Source organism: Oncorhynchus tshawytscha, linkage group LG09, assembly GCF_018296145.1.
Source record: "Oncorhynchus tshawytscha isolate Ot180627B linkage group LG09, Otsh_v2.0, whole genome shotgun sequence".
In the NCBI taxonomy this organism is placed as follows: domain Eukaryota; kingdom Metazoa; phylum Chordata; class Actinopteri; order Salmoniformes; family Salmonidae; genus Oncorhynchus; species Oncorhynchus tshawytscha.
Window position 1 is genome coordinate 79,122,703 of NC_056437.1, and position 23,150 is coordinate 79,145,852.

The 23,150-nt window shown below is 47.1% G+C and overlaps 1 protein-coding gene across 1 annotated transcript; it reads left to right on the plus strand.

Annotated features, from left to right (window-relative positions):
• The first annotated feature begins 1,195 nt into the window (after positions 1-1,195).
• LOC112248053 (transmembrane protein 184B) lies at positions 1,196-18,623 on the plus strand. The gene is made up of 9 exons (XM_042327543.1): positions 1,196-1,658; positions 10,412-10,648; positions 11,741-11,906; positions 14,952-15,042; positions 15,250-15,325; positions 15,410-15,501; positions 15,876-16,045; positions 16,209-16,403; positions 17,317-18,623. Exons 1-9 carry the CDS (start codon positions 1,596-1,598, stop codon positions 17,541-17,543), a joined length of 1,317 nt encoding a protein of 438 aa, XP_042183477.1. The 5' UTR covers positions 1,196-1,595; the 3' UTR covers positions 17,544-18,623.
• Positions 18,624-23,150: the final 4,527 nt, after the last annotated feature.

A 23,150-nucleotide genomic window follows, 5' to 3' on the forward strand; every position in this document is an offset into this window, starting at 1 on the left:
GACAAGGTGAGCACTACCATCAGTCCTGTGTCATGCCAACAGTAAAGCATCCTGAGACAATTCATGTGTGGGGTTGCTTCTCAGCCAAGGGAGTGGGCTCACTCACAATTTTGCCTAAGAACACCGCCGTGAATAAAGAATCCTCCGAGAGCAATACATCCTCCGAGAGCAACTTCTCCCAACCATCCAGAAACGGTTTGGTGACGACCAATGCCTTTTCCAGCATGATGGAGCACCTTGCCATAAGGCAAAAGTGATAACAAATTACCTCTGGAACAAAACATAGATATTTTGGGTTCATGGCCAGGAAACTCCCCAGACCTTAATCCCATTGAGAACTGGTGGTCAATCCTCAAGAGGCGGGTGGACAAACAAAAACCCAACGCCTTTGACACTTATGAAATGCTTGTAATTATACTTCAGTTTTCCATAGTAACATCTGACAAAAATATCTAAAGACACCTAAGCAGCAAACTTTATGGAAATTAATATTTGTGTCATTCTCTCAACTTTTGGCCACGACTATACACTGCATTTGGGAAATGGCATGTTATTGTATCTAAAAGGGGACCATTTGAAAAGACTAGAGGAGTGACTGGGTCTGAAATGCTTTTTTTCAAAATTAAAATTAAATTGCCAATACAGTAATGAGACATCTCAGTGCATATTTATAAAAGTCACTACACTTGAATACATGAACATGTCAGGATTAATAAACATTTTACATTCAATTTGCAGATACATTTTTAAAAGGATCAGGGTTTACATTTTTGAAATTATGTAAGAAAATATTGTTATTGTCATTGACTAATTCTATAGATTTTAATTAATATTTAAGTAAAACATTTCTGGTACGGATATATATCTGAAATTGAATGGAAGAAAGCTTGGTTGGCCCTTAATTTCTTTCACTTTGATATACCAATCAACTTTAAAATGTGGAAACTATTATCCAAATGTTTTGTGACAAGTTATTTTGGAGGAGCTAAGTAACTGCGTTTTTTATTTTTCAATGAAATGTGTAATATTATTCGAATGAAAACAACGCTACTGAATGAATTAACTTTATACTACCTGGTCAATTCTTCATACACAAACACAAATATTTGAAATCTGGGTTTGTACAACAATGCAAGATTAGCTGGCATATACGAGTTACATCATGGGAAAGTGGCTCAAGGAGATGAAGCTACTGCGCCTGCGTGAAAGCAGGAACGGTGGAGGAGTTTCGCTGTTCTGCTACTGTAAAATCTTAGCGTAGTGAATCGCTAGGAGAGATACAGGGGAAGAACGGAGCCGAATTCACGAGCGTTCCCCGATAATGCTATTTTGAAATGATAGTGACTGAATAAAGTTTTTCTATATGAGATGGACTATTAGTACAGACAAAAGTTTGTATTTTCCTAGGATTTGAAGAGTTTGCGAGCAGCTACCTAACTAGCGATGCTAACGTTAGCTAGCGAACTAGATACAACTGTAAACATGGTTTAAATTGGTTTCTCACTTGACGTTATATTGCAGTGATTTAAATTTAGTATGAATTATTATTTTTTATGAATGTGTGTCTGTCGTAGCTAAAAACGTATTTAGGATACATGTATGCTTGGATTCAAACAGCCGCAGTGTGTACACAAATCAAACAACTGCAGCAGAGGCAGGTAAGCCACCGCTCGCGCTGTGTTTTTGTGTTCAGAATGGATAGAAAGAAACTGTTTCCAAACGAACGACGAATGTACCTTTCGCTTGATAACACAGTTGTAATTTCAGTTCCTGTTTCAGCTCCTGAAATCATCCGTAAAGAGGTTTTGGTTGCCTTTTTTTCTATTATGGAAATGGGAAGCTGCTGTTTTTTTAATATAGTCTTTGCATGGAAATTATGTTATTCATTTATTCTCACTGCAACGCCCTATATTTTCCTTAGTATGTTATGCCTTTAGTATATCTGGAGAGGAAAACTGCAAAAAATGTATCTCGTTTTCATTTTGGCATCAATGTCAAAAAGCCGATGCTGGATGACTGGTAGGATTTAGGTCAAAGTACAACAGATGTTATGAAATACACCCTCAGGTTCAGTCAGCAGGAATTGATGGAGTCTCCCCTGTCATGTCTATATGAATTATCTGGACATTGAACCAAACGAAATGCACCAGACATAGCTCTCAATTACAACTGAACACCAGTATGTATACCTTATAAATATAACATGTTTGCTGTTTTTAGAAGCCATCAATATTGACCAATACTTTCATTCTTTACTACCGTCTCAACCCTTTCCCTTTTTCTTGAATAATTAAGTATTTGTGTCATGGAAAAATCACATTATAAATCTAATAGGCATTAATTCTCTAGGCCTATGAAGAATAGGCCTACATATTGTTGATATTCAATCTCAATAGTCAATAGTCTATGCTTCTCACGAACCAATAGTTACTTGAGAAACCCAACTTGAGTGAAACGAGTGTGACACTCAAATGTAACTGCCCCCTCATGTAATTCATACAGCAGGCTTCGTCCAGCAGCGTGAGTCACCCATGGCCACGACCTGCCTATATTTAGCCATGCATATTAATTGAATCCCCTTTTTAAATCAGTTTTATTCTGAATGATTAGGTTATTGCCATCATTGGACGCCAGACTGATGCATCTAGCGGTCACATTACCTAGTTAGCATCACTAATGCAGGATTGAGCAATAGGGGTCAGTCACCTTGCTGACTTTGAGAATTGATCATGTGCTGCTGATGGCTAAAAGACTCAAACCAATCTCATAAATGTTAACAATTTTTCTGTCATTCAATAAATTCCTCTCATTAGCTATACAGTTGAAGTCGGAAGTTTACATACACTTAGGTTGAAGTCATTAAAACTCATTTTTCAACCCTCCACAAATTTCTTGTTAACAAACTATAGTTTTGGCAAGTCGGTTAGGACATCTACTTTGTGCATGACACAAGTAATTTTTTCAGCAATTGTTTACAGACAGATTATTTTGCATATAATTCACTGTATCACAATTCCAGTGGGTCAGCAGTTTACATACACTAAATTGACTGTCTTTAAACAGCTTGGAAAATTCCAGAAAATGTCATGGCTTTAGAAGCTTCTGAGAGGCTAATTTACATCATTTGAGTCAATTGGAGGTGTACCTGTGGATGTATTTCAAGGCCTACCTTCAAACTCAGGGCCTCTTTGCTTGACATCATGGGAAAATAAAAATCAGCCAAGACCTCAGAAAAAACAATGTAGACCTCCACAAGTCTGGTTCATTCTTGGGAGCAATTTCCAAATGCCTGAAGGTACCACGTTCATCTGTACAAACAATAGTACGTAAGTATAAACACCATGGGACCACGCAGCCGTCATACCGCTCAGGAAGGAGACCCGTTCTGTCTCCTAGAGACGAATGTACTTTGGTGTGAAAAGTGCAAATCAATCCCAGAACAACATCAAAGGACTTTGTGAAGATGCTGAAGGAAACCGGTACAAAAGTATCTATATCCACAGTAAAACGAACCCTATATCGACATAACCTGAAAGGCCGCTCAGCAAGGAAGAAGCCACTGGCTCCAAAACCGCCATTAAAAAAGCCAGACTACGGTTTGCAACTGCACATGGGGACAAAGATTGTACTTTTTGGAGAAATGTCCTCTGGTCTGATGAAACAAAAATAGGACTGTTTGGCCATAATGACCATCGTTATGTTTGGAGGAAGAAGGGGGAGGCTTCGAAGAACACCATCCCAACCGTGAAGCACTGAGGTGGCAGCATCATGTTGTGGGTGTGCTTTGCTGCAGGAGGGACTGGTGCACTTCACAAAATAGATGGCTTCATGAGGACGGAAAATCATGTGGATATATTGAAGCAACATCTCTAGACATCAGTCAGGAAGTTAAAGCTTGGTCGCAAATGGGTCTTCCAGATGGACAATGACCCCAAGCATATTTCCGAAGTTGTGGCAAAATGGCTAAAGGGCAACAAAGTCAAGGTATTGGAGTTGCCATCACTAAGCCCTGACCTCAATCCCATAGAAAATTTGTGGGCAGAATTGAAAAAGCATGTAGGGAGGCCTACAAACCTGACTCAGTTACACCATCTGTCAGGAGGAATGGGCCAAAATTCACCCAACTTATTGTGGGAAGCTTGTGGAAGGCTGCCTGAAACGTTTGACCCAAGTTAAACAATTTAAAGGCAATGCTACCAAATACTAATTGAGTGTATGAAAACTTCTGACCCACTGGGAATGTGATGAAAGAAATAAAAGCTGAAATAAATCATTCTCTCCTATTATTCTGACATTTCACATTCTTAAAATAAGTGGTGATCCTAACTGACCTAAGACAGGGAATTTTTACTAGGATTAAATGTCAGGAATTGTGAAAAACTGAGTTTAAATGCATTTGGCTAAGGTGTATGTAAACTTCTGACTTCAACTGTATGTCCCACTGGCACTGATATACCCAGTCTGTCCTTCAGTGTGATCAATAGAGATGTGTTTGTGGCTCTCCTATGCTCGCCCCTGCTCTCAAACCAGGAGGAGAGGGGAAGGAGAATTTGGGTCAGTGGGCCCTCAGCCCGTGTCACGCCAATTTGCTCTGACTGACTGATTCACTCTGTCCCTGTGTTCTCTCTCAACTTCCATCCCCCTCTCCCCCTCACTCGGCTCCTTCTGGTTCCCCTCTCTCTCCCTCACTTGGCTCCTTCTGGTTCCCCTCTCTCTCTCCCCCTCACTGGCTCCTCCTGGTATCCCTCTCTCTCTCCCCCTCACTCAGCTCCTCCTGGTTCCCCTCTCTCTCTCCCCCTCAGCTCCTCCTGGTTCCCTCTCTCTCTCCCCCTCACTCAGCTCCTCCTGGTTCCCTCTCTCTCTCCCCCTCACTCAGCTCCTCCTGGTTCCCCTCTCTCTCAGCTCCTCCTGGTTCCCCTCACTCAGCTCCTCCTGGTTCCCCTCTCTCTCCCCCCTCCTCCTCCTGGTTCCCTCTCTCTCCTCACTCAGCTCCTCCTGGTTCCCCTCTCTCCCCCCTCACTCAGCTCCTCCTGGTTCCCCTCTCTCTCTCCCCCTCACTCAGCTCCTCCTGGTTCCCCTCTCTCTCTCCCCTCACTCAGCTCCTCCTGGTTCCCTCTCTCTCCCCCTCACTCAGCTCCTCCTGGTTCCCCTCTCTCTCCCCCTCACTCAGCTCCTCCTGGTTCCCCTCTCTCTCTCCCCCTCACTCAGCTCCTCCTGGTTCCCCTCTCTCTCACTCAGCTCCCCCCTCACTCAGCTCCTCCTGGTTCCCTCTCTCTCTCTCCCCCTCACTCAGCTCCTCCTGGTTCCCCTCTCTCTCTCCCCCCTCACTCAGCTCCTCCTGGTTCCCCTCTCTCTCTCCCCCTCACTCAGCTCCTCTGGTTCCCCTCTCTCTCTCTCCCCCCCTCACTCAGCTCCTCCTGGTTCCCTCTCTCTCTCTCCCCTCACTCAGCTCCTCCTGGTTCCCCTCTCTCTCTCTCCCCCCCTCACTCAGCTCCTCCTGGTTCCCCTCTCTCTCTCACTCAGCTCCTCCTGGTTCCCCTCTCTCTCTCCCCCTCACTCAGCTCCTCCTGGTTCCCCTCTGGTCCCCCTCAGCTCAGCTCCTCCTGGTTCCCCTCCTCTCTCTCTCCCCCTCACTCAGCTCCTCCTGGTTCCCCTCTCTCTCTCCTCCCCTACTCAGCTCCTCCTGGTTCCCCTCTCTCTCCCCACTCAGCTCCTCTGGTTCCCCCTCCTCCCCTCACTCAGCTCCTCCTGGTTCCCTCTCTCTCCCCTCACTCTCCTCCTGGTTCCCCTCTCTCTCTCAGCTCCTCCTCCTGGTTCCCCTCTCTCTCTCCCCCTCACTCAGCTCCTCCTGGTTCCCCTCTCTCTCTCCCCTCACTCAGCTCCTCCTGGTTCCCCTCTCTCTCTCTCCCCCTCACTCAGCTCCTCCTGGTTCCCCTCTCTCTCTCCCCCCCTCACTCAGCTCCTCCTGGTTCCCCTCTCCCCTCTCCTCCTGGTTCCCTCTCTCTCCCCTCACTCAGCTCCTCCTGGTTCCCCTCCCTCTCCTCACTCAGCTCCTCCTGGTTCCCCTCTCTCTCCCCCTCACTCAGCTCCTCCTGGTTCCCTCTCTCCCCTCACTCAGCTCCTCCTGGTTCCCCTCTCTCTCTCCCCCTCACTCAGCTCCTCCTGGTTCCCCTCTCTCTCTCTCCCCCTCACTCAGCTCCTCCTGGTTCCCCTCTCTCTCCTCCCCTCTCTCTCCCCTCAGCTCCTCCTGGTTCCCCTCTCTCTCTCTCCCCTCACTCAGCTCCTCCTGGTTCCCCTCTCTCTCTCCCCTCACTCAGCTCCTCCTGGTTCCCCTCTCTCTCTCCCCCCTCACTCAGCTCCTCCTGGTTCCCCTCTCTCTCTCCCCTCACTCAGCTCCTCCTGGTTCCCTCTCTCTCTCCCCCCTCACTCAGCTCCTCCTGGTTCCCCTCTCTCTCTCCCCCCTCACTCAGCTCCTCCTGGTTCCCCTCCTCTCTCCCCCCCCTCACTCAGCTCCTTCTGGTTCCCTCTCTCTCTCTCCCCCCCCTCACTCAGCTCCTCCTGGTTCCCCTCTCTCTCTCCCCTCACTCCCTCCCTCAGCTCCTCCTCCTGGTTCCCCTCTCTCTCTCACTCCCCCTCACTCAGCTCCTCCTGGTTCCCCTCTCTCTCTCCCCTCACTCAGCTCCTCTGGTTCCCCTTCCTCTCTCCCCCCTCACTCAGCTCCTCCTGGTTCCCTCTCTCTCTCTCTCCCTCCCTCAGCTCCTCCTGGTTCCCTCTCTCTCTCTCACTCAGCTCCTCCTGGTTCCCCTCTCTCTCTCCCCCCCTCACTCAGCTCCTCCTGGTTCCCTCTCTCTCTCTCTCCTCCCCTCACTCAGCTCCCCTCTCTCTCTCTCCCCCTCACTCAGCTCCTCCTGGTTCCCCTCTCTCTCCTCTCCTGGTTCCCCTCTCTCCCCCCCTCACTCAGCTCCTCCTGGTTCCCTCTCTCTCTCCCCTCCAGCTCCTCCTGGTTCCCCTCTCTCTCTCCCCTCTCTCTCAGCTCCTCCTGGTTCCCCTCTCTCCTCAGCTCCTCCTGGTTCCCCTCTCCCCCTCACTCCTCCTGGTTCCCCTCCTCTCTCTCTCTCCCCGCACTCAGCTCCTCCTGGTTCCCTCTCTCTCTCTCTCCCCCTCACTCAGCTCCTCCTGGTTCCCCTCTCTCTCTCTCCCTCCCCTCACTCAGCTCCTCCTGGTTCCCCTCTCTCTCTCTCCCCCTCACTCAGCTCCTCCTGGTTCCCTGGTTCCCCTCTCTCTCTCTCTCCCCTCACTCAGCTCCTCCTGGTTCCCTCTCTCTCTCTCCCCTCACTCAGCTCCTCCTGGTTCCCCTCTCTCTCTCCCCCCCTCACTCAGCTCCTCCTGGTTCCCCTCTCTCTCTCTCTCTCTCTCCCCCTCACTCAGCTCCTCCTGGTTCCCCTCTCTCTCTCTCTCCCCCTCACTCAGCTCCTCCTGGTTCCCCTCCCCTCACAGCTCCTCCTGGTTCTCCTCCTCCTGGTTCCCCTCTCTCTCTCCCCCTCAGCTCCTCCTGGTTCCCTCTCTCTCTCTCCCCTCACTCAGCTCCTCCTGGTTCCCCTCTCTCTCTCCCCCTCACTCAGCTCCTCCTGGTTCCCCTCTCTCTCTCTCCCTCACTCAGCTCCTCCTGGTTCCCTCCCCCTCACTCAGCTCCTCCTGGTTCCCTCTCTCTCCCCCTCACTCAGCTCCTCCTGGTTCCCCTCTCTCTCTCCCCTCACTCAGCTCCTCCTGGTTCCCCCTCTCTCCATCTGGGTTCCCCTCCTCTCTCCCCCTCACTCAGCTCCTCCTGGTTCCCCTCTCTCTCTCCCCTCACTCAGCTCCTCCTGGTTCCCCTCTCTCTCTCCATCTCTCCCCCGCACTCAGCTCCTCCTGGTTCCCCTCTCTCTCTCTCCCCCTCACTCAGCTCCTCCTGGTTCCCCTCTCTCTCTCTCCCTCCCTCAGCTCCTCCTGGTTCCTCTCTCTCTCCCCCCTCACTCAGCTCCTCCTGGTTCCCCTCTCTCTCTCTCTCTCCCCCTCAGCTCCTCCTGGTTCCCCTCTCTCTCTCCCCCTCACTCAGCTCCTCCTGGTTCCCCTCTCTCTCCCCTCACTCAGCTCCTCCTGGTTCAGCTCCTCCTGGTTCCTCTCTCTCTCCCCCCACTCAGCTCCTCCTGGTTCCCCTCTCCTCCTCCCCCTCACTCAGCTCCTCCTGGTTCCCCTCTCTCTCTCCCCCTCACTCAGCTCCTCCTGGTTCCCTCCCCTCACTCAGCTCCTCCTGGTTCTCCTCTCTCTCTCCCCCTCACTCAGCTCCTCCTGGTTCCCCTCTCTCTCTCCCCCTCACTCAGCTCCTCCTCCCCTCCCCTCACTCAGCTCCTCTGGTTCCCTCTCTCTCTCTCTCCCCCTCACTCAGCTCCTCCTGGTTCCCCTCTCTCTCTCTCTCTCTCACTCAGCTCCTCCTGGTTCCCCTCTCTCTCTCTCTCTCCCCTCACTCAGCTCCTCCTGGTTCCCCTCTCTCTCTCTCTCTCTCTCCCCTCACTCAGCTCCTCCTGGTTCCCCTCTCTCTCTCTCTCTCTCCCCTCACTCAGCTCCTCCTGGTTCCCCTCTCTCTCTCCCCTCACTCAGCTCCTCCTGGTTCCCCTCTCTCTCCCCTCTCCCCCTCACTCAGCTCCTCCTGGTTCCCCTCTCTCTCTCTCTCTCCCCCCCCTCACTCAGCTCCTCCTGGTTCCCCTCTCTCCCCCCCCTCACTCAGCTCCTCCTGGTTCCTCTCTCCTCCTGGTGGTCCCTCACTCAGCTCCTCCTGGTTCCCCTCTCTCTCTCCCCCTCACTCAGCTCCTCCTGGTTCCCTCTCTCTCTCCCCCTCACTCAGCTCCTCCTGGTTCCCCTCTCTCTCTCCCCCTCACTCTCTCCTCCTGGTTCCCCTCTCTCTCCCTCCTCCTCCTGGTTCCCCTCTCTCCCCCTCACTCAGCTCCTCCTGGTTCCCCTCTCTCTCCCCTCACTCAGCTCCTCCTGGTTCCTCTCTCTCCCCCTCACTCAGCTCCTCCTGGTTCCCCTCTCTCCCCCCTCACTCAGCTCCTCCTGGTTCCTCTCTCTCTCTCCCCTCACTCAGCTCCTCCTGGTTCCCCTCTCTCTCTCCCCCTCACCTCCTCCTGGTTCCTCTCTCCCCTCACTCAGCTCCTCCTGGTTCCCTCTCTCTCACTCAGCTCCTCCTGGTTCTCTCTCTCCCCCTCACTCAGCTCCTCCTGGTTCCCCTCTCTCTCTCTCTCCCCCTCACTCAGCTCCTCCTGGTTCCCCTCTCTCTCTCTCTCCCCCCTCACTCAGCTCCTCCTGGTTCCCCTCACTCAGCTCCTCCTGGTTCCCTCTCTCTCTCTCCCCCTCACTCAGCTCCTCCTGGTTCCCCTCTCTCTCCCCTCACTCAGCTCCTCCTGGTTCCCCTCTCTCTCTCTCTCCCCTCACTCAGCTCCTCCTGGTTCCCTCTCTCTCTCACCCCCTCACCAGCTCCTCACTCAGCTCCTCCTGGTTCCCCTCTCTCTCTCTCTCTCCCCCTCACTCAGCTCCTCCTGGTTCCCCTCTCTCTCCCCCCTCACTCAGCTCCTCCTGGTTCCCTCTCTCCCCCCTCACTCAGCTCCTCCTGGTTCCCCTCTCTCTCTCCCCTCACTCAGCTCCTCCTGGTTCCCCTCTCTCTCTCCCCCTCACTCAGCTCCTCCTGGTTCCCCTCTCTCTCTCCCCTCCTGGTTCCCTCTCACTCAGCTCCTCCTGGTTCACCAGCTCCTCCTGGTTCCCCTCTCTCTCCCCCTCACTCAGCTCCTCCTGGTTCCCCACTCTCCTCCTGGTTCCCCTCCCCCCCCTCACTCAGCTCCTCCTGGTTCCCTCTCTCTCTCCCCTCACTCAGCTCCTCCTCACTCAGCTCCTCCTGGTTCCCCTCTCTCTCTCTCCTCCCTGGTTCCCCTCTCTCTCACTCAGCTCCTCCTGGTTTCTCTCTCTCTCTCTCTCCCCTCACTCAGCTCCTCCTGGTTTCTCTCTCTCTCTCTCTCTCTCCCCCTCACTCAGCTCCTCCTGGTTCCCCTCTCTCTCTCTCTCTCCCCCTCACTCAGCTCCTCCTGGTTCCCCTCTCTCTCTCTCTCTCCATATCTTATTCAGATTTTCTCTGTCCACAAGGATGTTAGTTTCAGCTTTAATTGTTCAATTGAATAAAGTAGTAGGTTTTTATTGGTATGCCTGAGACAACCATCCATGTGTGATGTGTTCGATAACCTTGAAAGAAACTAGGGTATTGGTCCCTTGGGAGGCACACTGTTCCTTAATGGAGTTCCACCATTTCTACATATTTAGCTACTTATGTTAATGTGATTGTGAATATCCAGAAAACCCACCATATCCCCCTGTTGTCTCCCTCCAGAGGATGGAGGAGCTGTGGAGACGTGGCATGCCCCTGTCAGATCGAATGGAAAATGACTCCCCAGCCGATATGGCCCCAGGGTCCCCGACCACAGTGGCCCCGTCGGGCTCCAACGCCTCCTGGGTGCCAGACACCCCCCTGGTGACCCCTGAGGAACCATACTTCCTCATGACCTCCACTGCCCAGACTGTGTCAGGGTTCTTTGTCTGGACAGCCCTGCTAATAACCTGCCACCAGGTAAGGGGCTAGTGAACTCTTTCTCACACATACATACACAAACACACGCACACTCCTATGTTTTTCTGCATGCTGCATCTAACATATGCTTAAACTGTTTGTACTCAAATCATATGTTAGTGTGGTCTCACTGCTGCATAAGATGGATGCCTAGTGCCTCCAGTAGTTTTCTCAGTATGCACAAATCAAATTGCAGATAGAAACTGCAGAAGCATATCAAGGCATCCCTTCAGATTCCTCACGCCTGCCAAGCCCAGGTTGATTATGCACTCTGGAACACCTCAGGCTGTTCAGCCATGATAAAGTAGTTGTGGCAGGTCTTCAAATATGTAGTCATGTTGCCTGCAGACCACTAACCTCCTGTAGGTTCAGAGCTACTGAAAGGGCCAGGTTAATGATTCCTCTCCATTGTGTGTTGCTGCTCACACAAAGGGTTAAAGATGAGCCGTCGCTCTGACAACAGGTGTACCTAGCTCTGCAGTGACATCAGAGAGCGGGGGGCTGTTGCCTAGCAACAAAGCTGGGTACGGTGCTCTGTGTGCGAACACCCTACTGTTTGTTATTTTACCAAAGGTGTGTGTGCCCAGGCCAGGAAAAGTGATAGGTGTAGCTTTGTGTAAGTGGGAACCTGGGACCGGATGAAGTAGACAAAAGGCATTGATGACAGAGCCTGCTCATCCGAATGGAAAAAACACAACACATATCCACTCATCACACACACACGCATGATGTCGACTGCTCTCCCCAGGATGTGGGCAGGACCACAAAGTCATAGTCACTGAGCCCTTGTGAAAACGCATTGATTTCATGAGACACTTGTTTCAGCTAGCCCATTTTTAGCAAGCTTACGTTGACAGAGCTGTGGTCCCTCTCAGGGAGAAGGAAGCTGTTGAATATTCAAACACAATTACCCCCCTTTCACTCCATTGTCTATTTAACTGCCATGTTTATAGTTTTTAAATTATTCTCCTACAATGAGGCACATTATAATCTAGCCAGGTCCTTTAGGAGCTGAGATTAAATGATGCCCTCTTCACTCTGTCCTTCTCTTTCTTGTCTATGTATCTTTCCCTATTTTTCTCCCTTTGACAGATCTACATGCACCTGCGCTACTACAGCTCTCCCAATGAGCAGAGGCACATAGTTCGCATCCTCTTCATCGTTCCCATCTATGCCTTTGACTCGTGGCTCAGCCTCCTCTTCTTCACTAACGAAGAGTACTACGTCTACTTTGACACGGTCCGCGACTGCTACGAAGGTGAGAACCTTCCCACCCTGTCAATGGTGTATGACTCTTACCTGTTAAAATAGTGTTTTTAAATGTATTGGTATTAATATACATTTTTACATTTTATTTCACCCTTATTTAACCAGGCAGGCCAGTTGAGAACAAGTTCTCATTTACAACTGCGATCTGGCCAAGATAAAACAAAGCAGTGCAACAAAAACAACACAGAGTTACACATAAACAAATGTACAGTCAATAACACAATAGAAAAATCTATGTACAGTGTGTGCAAATGTAGAAGAGTAGGGAGGTAAGGCAATAAATAGGCCATAGAGGTGAAATAATTACAATTTAGCATTAACACTGGAGTGATGATGTGCAAGTAGAGATATTGGGGTGCAAAAGAGCAAGAAGATCAATAACAATATGGGGATGAGGTAGTTGGGTGTGCTATTTACAGATTGGTTGTGTACAGGTACAGGGATCGGTAAGCTGCTCTGACAGCTGATGCTTTAAGTTAGAGAGGGAGATATGACTCCATTCATCTTTTTCCCTTACCCTCGCCCCGCTTGTTAGTATTATGCACATTGATAGCTTCATACCAAACGCCCTTTCCATTTGATTTATCATAGTAGCAGGCTAACAGGAGGCAGCAGCAGTTTGAATGATCAGACCGTGACAGAGAAGTGAAAGTGATCGGGTGAAATTATGAAGCGTGTGGACAGAGAAATACAGCTTCACTCTATCCAATTAGAGTAGCAGGATCAATGTACAGCCAGCCCTTTTCTTTACACACAGGCAAGCTGGCCAGTTGAGTTATTTAGACCATGTAGCACCTCACTTGACTGACATGAGGAAGATAATTACAAAAAATACTCTGATCAAGTCGTACCCAGAAAATGACCCATATCTGTTACTATACTCGTTTTGTCTGACTACCCGGCACACCTCTAGCAGGATGACACTGGAAGAAGTTTATTTTGTGGAATTAAACAAAATGTTATTAACCGGTCCCCATGCTTTTAAAATAATGGTTCTGTTCCAGAGAAGAATAGATCACTTTCGTTCCCGCTTCTGATTTTGTTCCTTGAAAAATGACGTTCTTTTCCAGTTTTCAGTTCTGTTCTCTGAACCGGTTCCAACCCCTGGTCATAGTAACTAGTGTGTGGGAATCTGTTCTGTCCCCAGTGACAGATGGGCTTTGCGGTCTCTCTGCCTTTACGAGAGTGGCCATCTTTGTTCTCTTGTTGTTTCCAAAGCCTGCTGGGATTGCTGGGGAGGGGAAGCCTGTTCCCTAGCAACAGTATGCAAACGGCTGAAGCCTTGAAGAGTTTTAGAAACCACTCACTTATGAACAGATAAATTGTCTGGCTGTTCTGTCCCAGCCGGCTGTTCTGTCCCAGCCGGCTGTATCTCAACAGAAGTAACATCAACAGAAATTGGCATTATCATTTTGTTACAGTGGTTACATAATACAGACAGGTGTGCCCCTTGGTTACCGGTCTCTGCCATCAAATTATACCTGACAAACTCTATTGTATGTACAATGTACAACCCTATGTCTGTTTGTGGGGAAAAGGGGACCTCAGTGCGAAAGTGTGCTCAATGCATGAACGAGTGCTTTGCACTGCACATTTTGTATACCTTGTGTCAAAGAGAGTTGTGTGAGTCTATGATGCGTGAGAGAATGCTGTGTGTGTGTGTGTACTGTATGATGTGTGTGAGTGCTGGGAGCGCATGGATTGACGGCTGGGGAGCTGACAGCTCAGCCAGGCTGCACACAGTGGGCTCTCCCTTCCAGCACATGGCACACCGCACAGGCAGCAGCTGTGGCCCCAGGGCTCCACACTGCTAAATATAGAGGGCCAAAATGCTGTCATAAAGTTACACACTCTCTCTCTCACACACACACACACACACACACACACAGCAAAGAACACACACAGCAAAGTACACACATTGATGTTGTGTATTTATACATGCATGCTTGTATATGCAGCGATATGTGTGCAAATACAATATACAAAGAAAGCAAATGGAATAGGCAGGGGTCCTTTATGGCTGGAGTTTCCAATGCCAGAAAAGAGAGAAAGAGCAGCAAAGATTCAGGATTGATTCGTCCTGTAGTTGCTTCACCATCCTCAAATTAGCATGGCCTGAACACCTGGGACAGCAGCTGAAACCACATTCCTCCCAGTCAATGACACCAATAACAGTGTTCACAGCCAAAGGAGAGACAGAGAGAAGTCCTGCAGCCTCTTCTGCCCCGACAAACTGGAAGTGATTCAGTCTGACTGGAGAGGATTTTCCCTCAACTCTCCGTCTGTCCTAAGGAGTCGGGACCCACCACTGTGCTCTGTTCATTTGAAGCAATTTATTTAATTTCCAAATCAATTGAAATCTCTATGAACCATTCAAATCTCTTAGATAAATAATTTATGCTAATGAATGGATTCAAATAAACAGGTGCGTATTAGATTATACCAGTACTGGACATGTGTTGTTAAATAGGATGGTAACTGAATAGTTTTGGACTAAACATTCAGGTGGATGGATATCAATATATGGGAATCTCTGGAATACACGTTGTCACACACACACAGAGTGGGGGAGGGTAGCTTTGTGTGCACACAGGGGGACAGAGCGATGTTGATCCAAGCTAGAATGGAGGGTGGTTTAGCCAGAGGCCATTGGGGACAATGACTCAGTCTCTCATCTTGTTTTGCTTTCTGCACTGGCCCATGCACTGACACAGCACATCAGCATTCTGCTCATGGGAAATCGGACCACGGCCTTAATACTGTAGAGAGGAACATGGCCAATGCCTCTAGATAGAACATGTTTACTTCTGTGTGTGTTAGTGTTCTTTCTCGTTAATGTTTCTGGGTTCTCAAGGGATGCTCAGAGTCCAAAAAGACCAAATACACACAGACAGACAGATTGTTTTGGGGATTGATTTTGGATATGAAGGCTTTGCTGGGTTAACAGAAAGACTGCTGTAGTTGCATAGTGGCAACTACCCCCATATTCTCTCAACTCTCTGACACTGCTTACATGTGTGTGTTTCCTCTGCAGCGTTTGTGATCTACAACTTCCTCAGCCTGTGTTATGAGTACCTTGGAGGGGAGAGCGCCATCATGGCTGAGATCAGAGGAAAGCCCATTGAGTGAGTCTCTCTCTATTATCACTCTTTGTCCTCTCTTATAAAAATTAAAGACAATTTATGTACAATCCAATAATGTCATTCAAACATCCCACAACTGCAGAATAGTAATGTGTATCAATACTTCATTGTATGGTTTGAACCTCTTTTCATGCAATTTTGATCTTGAGAACACAGACTACCAAATGCTTGTATCTTGGCTGTCTACAGGTCCAGCTGTGTGTACGGCACCTGCTGTCTCTGGGGAAGGACTTACTCCATTGGGTTCCTCCGATTCTGCAAACAGGTATAGTGAAAGCCTTCTTCTCACACATTATTTGTGAGAAACCCTTACATATGAACACAGAGTTACATATTCTCTCTCTCTCAGGCCACTCTACAGTTCTGTGTGGTGAAGCCTCTGATGGCCATGATCACAGTCATCCTGCAGGCCTTTGGGAAGTACAGAGATGGAGACTTCAAGTACGTAGGGCTATGGGACACTCACTCATTCTACTCTATACTATATCAGAGTATTTGCTTAACCTGTGTTGACCTCAGTGAATTGTTTCAAAAGCCACAGAGGATTCATGTTTGTCTATAATATCTTTACTAGTCTGTACTTTTCTGTATGAACAGTTTAAATGTTATTTGTTTGTTCTCACAGATGTTTTTTTTACATTTACACTATTCTGGCTGTAAATCTGTCTTCACCGAAATGTCGGGGTTGTAGTTGTCAAGCATCTCAGAGTAGGAATTATATTACGTAATCTCTAAAATAAGACTTTGCTAAGACATCCCAATGTGTTGACACTGTTCTGATAGCTGGCTGTGCCTCTCTCTCTCTCTCTCTCCAGTGTGGCCAGTGGGTACCTGTATGTGACCATCATCTATAACTTCTCTGTCAGCCTGTCTCTCTACGCCCTCTTCCTCTTCTACTTCGCCACCCGCAACCTGCTGGTCCCCTACAGCCCCATGCTCAAGTTCCTCATGGTCAAGTCTGTCATCTTCCTCTCTTTCTGGCAGGGTAAGGAAACCTCTTGATCGACACACACACGCAATGTATCATAGATAGTGCTGCATCCAAGTGTGCTGACCCTCTCTCCCAGATAATACACACAATGTGATTTGACAGTACTCTGATCCTCCTTCCTCGATTTCTCTCTCCCTCTCTCTCTCTGGGGGATAAGGTATGCTGCTGGCCATCTTGGAGAAGTGTGGAGCCATCCCTAAAATCAACTCTCCCGAAGTGTCAGTTGGGGAGGGCACGGTCGCCGCCGGCTACCAGAACTTTATCATCTGCATTGAGATGTTCTTTGCCGCTGTGGCCCTGCGCCACGCCTTCACCTACAAGGTCTACATGGACAAGAGGCTGGACTCCTACGGTAAGGATACAGAGGGAGGGACTATCCATGCAGATTAGAGAGAGAACTGTTTAAGTAAAAAGAAATCAAGTCATCACTAGCATATTAGTGTGTCCCTGACTAAATGACACAAGCAGTTGCTTATGTTTCTGGAACTGTGTTCAGTGAGGATTCAGGACACTGGTTCTCTATGGTTGCTCTTCAAGTCTATTTCAGTGACTTTGTTCCACTGACCTGCTCTGTCTGTCTCTAAATGATTCTTTCTCTCTTTTATTGTCCCTTTCCCTCCTCTCCACTCCCTCGGTTTTTTGCTAAATTTTTCTTTTGTTGAATCCTTTTTCTTCTCTCATTTATCTTCTATCTCTTCCTTATTCTGCTGTTCTGTTCTCTCGCCCTTCTCCTTTTTTATTGTTCAATATTCATCCTTGTATATTTTCTTATGTCCCCCCCCCCTCTCTATCTGTCTCTCTCTGTGCTGCACTATAAGGGTCCTTTCCTATTTATGGACAGTACGGTAGGTCTACCACTAGCTCAGCTGTGTTTGGCTTCTCACTGCCACAGTACTTTCTGGTTGACTCCATTTCTGTGATGTGCTCATATTTTGTTATTCTATTTTTTTTAACTGTTTCTGAGATATAGAGTTTAATTTTGTACAAACAATTTATTTTGAGCGTCCTCAGTGCTGTCATACATTTGTATTGCCATTATTGTACAGTATGTGCTGCTTTTATCAATGTATTATTTTGTGGTGTGTATGAGTTCTCCCCTTGCAATGCACTAGGAGCTCCACTGGCTGTTTCTGTCTGTTTGGTTCAGTAGTATTATGTGATCCTCCATTTTGTTTACTCATGGCATTCAGGTTGCTCGCTGTAGGGTTCCACTCTTTCTTCCATTATCCCTCATCCTCCCTTTATTTCTATCCTCTGCCCGGCAGGTCGCTGTGCCCCAATGAAGAGCATCTCCAGCAGTCTGAAGGAGACCATGAACCCCGGAGACATGGTGCAGGACGCCATCCACAACTTCTCCCCGGCCTACCAGCAGTACACACAGCAGTCCACCCTTGAGCAGCGCGGAGGGGCGCCGGTGTCCCGCAGCCACAGCAACCTCAGCACCCGCGACAACGAGAAGACCCTGCTGCTCAGCTCCGACGATGAGTTCTGAGCCCCCCTACACACCGACCGGTGGTACTACTGGGAGGTGGAGACGGGAGGGGCTTTATGGACTCTACTATAGTGCCGTACCAAATCGACAGGCTTGAGTCCTTTGGCTGATCCACTTCATGAACATAGTACTCATATTCCTCAGTCTATATTGACTATACAAGCAACCTACTGCATAGGGGTCCATTTCCACATACCACTGCCAATATGGATCAATACAGATACACACACATGTGCATAGACCATTCCCAGGTGTCTTCAGGCTGTGTGTTAACACTACAAAGGCCTACTAGACAGAGAAACACTCACCAACGTGCATGCCATTGACATGAGTGCCATTGAAATAATACAGCATCCCCCTCACCCTCCTGCCAGATCTGCCTCTTGCTTAAATGTTGCCAAATAGAGGGAGATCCCGCTTGGTCAGCAGGACCCTCTCTAACTTAAAATTTAGATTTCAGAGTGACTTGGATAAGACACTAAGGGACCCCGAAATCACTGTATATTTTGATGTTTATTGACCTGATGGTGTTGTTCTCATTTTAAACAAATCTATTATGAAGGGAGGTTATTATTATATGATGTGTGTTAGTGTGTGTTGGAAGGTACAGTGAGGATAATATAATTGGGGGATTTTGGGGGTCATTTGGGGTGTCTCCCGGAATGTTATGGTTGTTGTTGATGACGTATTGAGGGAACAGCTGTTGACAGAGGTTTGGTGTGGGCGACTAACATCGCTCACGCGGATTACAGATGAAAGAGGAACCTGCTTCTTAGCAGAGCTGGACCCGGCCACAGCAGACAGGATTAGAATCCCGTAATTGGGGCATTATGTGCGGCACAGATCAGGCATGTTTTTACCATCAGGTTGGTGGAACGGTCATATCGCGCCCGAACTGCGCATGTGCAGACGTCTAATCAAAGGCTGTCTTTTGATCATGTTTTTGTGGACGAAAATTTAAACTTGTCAGTGTGTCACTTTCACGAGGTTGGAGTAATATCATGTTCATCTACTTAAGACATTGGCTTGAATCTACATTGTGTCTTTAGATTGAGAAAATAAACAACTAATTTCACTGTTCTCATCTCAAACCTCAGCCTGGTCTGTTTTGCAAGCGTTCCTGGAAGTCTTCAATGTTGCACCTCTGGGTTTAGAAACTCTGTGAAGTTGTCAAAGGGTATGGAGACCAAGCATTTCTTCCCCCTGGTGGCAAGAGGCAGAGAGATTTCCAACCCAGCCTCTGAGAGGAGCCTGTTGAGCAGAAATAGTTTCTTTGAATACATAGGCAAAGCAAGGCTTGGCTATCTTCAGCATTAATATACTTCAGTTATGCCTGAATATACCTGCTTTCTTCAACATGGCTGTTTTCTTGTCTTGTTAGGGTTGCTATGTTGTTGCTTAGTGTCACTAGCCTCATTGATTTTTCCTTTGAGAGGTCTTTTTGCTGAAGACAACACACAGATAATTTTGAAATGTTTTACTCATAAAAAAATCTCTCACTGAACTGTCAATTCCAAAGCTGCAGTTTTACAAAAAAATGTAAATAGGAACACTACCCATATTTGAATACCAGAGGGAAGTGTTTTTCTACAGCAGGGGTTCTTAAACGTTTTCATCTCGAAACACAAATTAGAAATTTTACCGTTCTCCCGTGACTCAAATCTTCCTCTAACGACCCAAATTAAAAATAAATAGTGTGTTATTATAGATGTATTCTCATAACTCGCGACCCACCTCTCACATGCCCAGGGTCCACTTCGGGTCAAAAAACCCTTTTCTACAGGGTCCAATAAATACAGTACCAAAAGTTACTATTAATTTCAATGTTTTTTCTTTATTTTGACTATTTTCTACATTGTAGAATAATAGTGAAGACATCAAAACTATGAAATAACACATGGAATCATGTAGTTACCCCACAAAAAATAAACAAATTTAAATATAATTTACATTTTAGATTTCTCAAAGTAGCCACCCTTTGCCTTGATGACAGCTCTGCACACTCTTGGCATTCTCTCAACCAGCTTCACATGGAATGCTTGAAGGATTTCCCACATGCTGAGCACTTGTTGGCTGCTTTTCCTTCACTTTGCTATCCAACTCATCCCAAACCATCTCAATTGGGTTGAGGTCGGGTGATTGTGGAAGCCAGGTCATCTGATGCAGCACTCAATCACGCTCATTCTTGTTTAATTAGCCCCTACACAGCCCGGAGGTGTGTTGGGTCATTGTCCTGTTGAAAAACAAATGATAGTCCCACTAAGCGCAAACCAGATGGGATGGTGTATCGCTGCAGAATGCTGTGGTAGCCATGCTGGTTAAGTGTGCCTTGAATAAATAAATAAATCACTGACAGTGTCACCAGCAAAGCACCCCCACACCATCACACCTCCTTCTCCATGCTTCACGGTTGGAATGGAGATCAATCCATTCTCCTGCTCTGCGTCTCACAAAGACACAGTGGTTGGAACCAAAATTCTCCAATTTGGAGTCATCAGACCAAAGGACAGATTTCCACCAGTCTGTCCATTGCTCGTGTTTCTTGGCACAAGCAAGTCTCTTCTTATTATTGGTGTCCTTTAGTAGTGATTTCTTTGCAGCAAATCAACCATGAAGGCCTGATTCACGCAGTCTCCTCTGAACAGTTGATGTTGATGTGTCTGTTACATTTATTTGGGCTACAATTTCTGAGGCTGGTAACTGATGAACTTACCCTCTGCAGCAGATGTAACTCTTGGTCTTCCTTTCCTGTGGCGGTCCTCATGAGAGCCAGTTTCATCATAGTGCTTGATGGTTTTTGCGACTCCACTTGAAGAAACTTATCAAAGTTCTAAAATGTTCCAGATTGGCTGACCATGTCTTAAAGTAATGATGGACTCTTTGCTTATTCGAGCTGTTCTTGCCATAATATGGACTTGGTCTTTTACCAAATATCTTCTGAATACCACCCCTACCTTGTCACCACACGACTGATTGGCTCAAATGCATTAAAGAAGGAAAGAAATTCCACAAATTAACTTAAGGCACACCTGTTAATTGAAATGCATTCCAGGTGACTACCTGTTGAAGCCGGTTGAGAGAATGCCAAGAGTGTGCAAAGCTGTCAATGTAAAGGGTGGCTATATTTGGATTTGTTTAACACTTTTTTTGGTTTCTTGTGTTATTTCAAAGTTTTGACGTCTTCGCTATTATTATACAATGTAGAAAATAGTCAAAATAATGATCAACCCTGGAATGAGTAGGTATGTCCAAACTTTTGACTGCTACTGTATATTTCATAGGTTTGAATGTTAAGTATAGGCTACATACACTTAAGTGATTGTTTTAATGATGTGCCCTATGCTGTGTCTTGATTAAAATGAATATATTATTCCCGAACAGGATATTGACAGGATATTGTACAAGACAGGATATTGTGTATAAAGTTGAACTATTGGTGGGTGGGTTTATTGGTGGGTTTATTGGTGGGTATAATAATGATAAAGCACAATGCTTACTTCTGTATCGTCTCTGCTCCATATTCCTTATATTATTTTGTTTCATACTTTTGTGTTCATTTGTATATTGGTATTATTCTGCTTTATAGATTCTGATGCAATTTTTTGTCTTTGTGGTATTTAAACAACCGCAAAATAAAAAGACAGACAGAATTGAATATTTTCATTTGGTCCTTTAGTGTGTGTTGAGTGAGAGAAGAGTCAGTGGGATTGATTGATATTGCGTTTGTTCATTTTTAGGTTGGCTGCATAAAAAGCTTAAAGTACCACTTTTTGGAGCTGGTCACTTCCCTATACAGAGAAGCTACAGTCTTCTGGTTCAGAGATGTATGATGCTACCAGGCAATATAGTTGTTCTGTTTAGAAGCCAAGTTTCAAGTTTTGTCATGTGCACAAGTACAGTGAAATGCCTTTCTTGCAAGCTCTAAACCCAACAATGCAGTAATCAGTATCAATGTCGTACTAAAAATAACAGGGTAGACTAAAAAAACTAAACTTAATATAGGGTCAGTGCCAATACCATATTTACAATGTACAGGGATACTGTAGTGAGGTAGATATTGTATGCATAGGGATAACGTGACTAGGCATCAGTATGTATGATAAACAGAGTAGCAGCAGCGTAAATGAAGATCGTATGCAAGTGTGTGTAGAGTCAGTATAAAAGTGTGCATGTTCTGTGTGTTGGCGCGTGAGTGTGCATAGAGACAGTGCAAAATGTTTAATAAATACAATGGTCAATTCAGATCTGTGTCTGACTAGCCATTTTGTTAGCTATTTAGCAGTCTTATGGCTTGGGGATGGAAGCTGTTCATCACTGCTTGCCATACCAAGCAGTGATGCAGCCAGTCAAGATGCTCTCAATGGAGCAGCTGTAGAACGTTTTGAGGATTTGAAGGCCCATGCTAAACATTTTCAACCTCCTGAGGGTGAAGAGGCGCTGGCGATCCAGCTTCACAACTGTGTGCGTGTGTGTGGACCATTTTAAGTCCTTAGTGATTTGAATCCTGAAGAACTTAAAAGCTCTCGACCTGCTCCACTGCAAAATGTTCAGATTTTTACGATGGGGCCGCTCCTTGGTCTTACTGATGTAGAGGTTGTTGTCCTGGCACCACACTGCCAGATGACTGACCACCTCCCTGTAGGCTGTCTCCTTATCGCCGGTGATCAGGCCTACCACCATCGTGTCGTCAGCAAACTTGATGATGGTGTTGGAGTCGTGCGGGGCCCACAGTCGTGGGTGAACAGAGAGTACAGGAGGGGACTAAGCAAACACACACGTGGGTCCCCCGTATTGAGGTTTAGCATGGCGTAGGTTATGTTGCCTACCCTCACTATCTTCGGTCGACCCTTCAAGAAGTCCAGGATCCAGTTGCAGAGGGAGGTGTTCAGTCCCAGGGTCCTAAGCTTGGTGACGAGCTTGGAGGGGACAATGATGTTGAACACTGAGCTGTATGAACAGCATTCTCACATAGGTACTCCTCTTATCTAGGTGGGTGAGGGCAGTGTGGAATGCAATCGAGATTGCGTTGTCTATGGATCTGTTGAGGCAGTATGCAAATTGGAGTGTGTCTAGGGTTTCTGGAATGATGGAGTTGATGCATGCCATAACCAGCCTCTCAGAGCACCTTATGATTACATATGTGAGTGCTACAGGGCGGTAGTCATTGCGGTAGCCTCAGAGAAAATACTGTAAATGAACACCTGAGGGAAGTCTCGTCTCCTATGGTATTTTATTTTAAAAAGAAACAGTAGTAGTAACAGTGGTTTTGAATGATAAATATCTTCCTTTGTTGGTGAAAAGGCTGTAGCAAGCTAGAAATAAACATTCTCCTTATGGTCCTGGTAACTTTGATTTGAAAAGAAACTTGTCTGTGTAACAGTTAGCACTTATAGCTGGCTATCATGAAATGAAGGTTTGATTTATCAACAAAAAAAACAACTGAGAACGAGGGAATAAGAACTGAAGTTCAAGTTCAGTTTTAGCAAAGAAGTTGAATAGCAGTTTGGGGACATTAAGATATAGCCTCCCGAAGCCCTTTACACGGTGAGTGTATTTCATACAGGTCTTATTCAGTCAACCATGCCAATGCTTTAATGTGTCGTTGAG

Bases quoted from the DNA above. Each gene is read 5' to 3' on its own strand.
- LOC112248053 (XM_042327543.1), top strand. From the start codon at position 1,596: ATGTATGCTTGGATTCAAACAGCCGCAGTGTGTACACAAATCAAACAA. The intron at 15,502-15,875 runs GTACGTAGGGCT...CTCTCTCTCCAG, and splicing joins TACAGAGATGGAGACTTCAA to TGTGGCCAGTGGGTACCTGT. The intron at 16,046-16,208 runs GTAAGGAAACCT...CTGGGGGATAAG, and splicing joins CTTCCTCTCTTTCTGGCAGG to GTATGCTGCTGGCCATCTTG.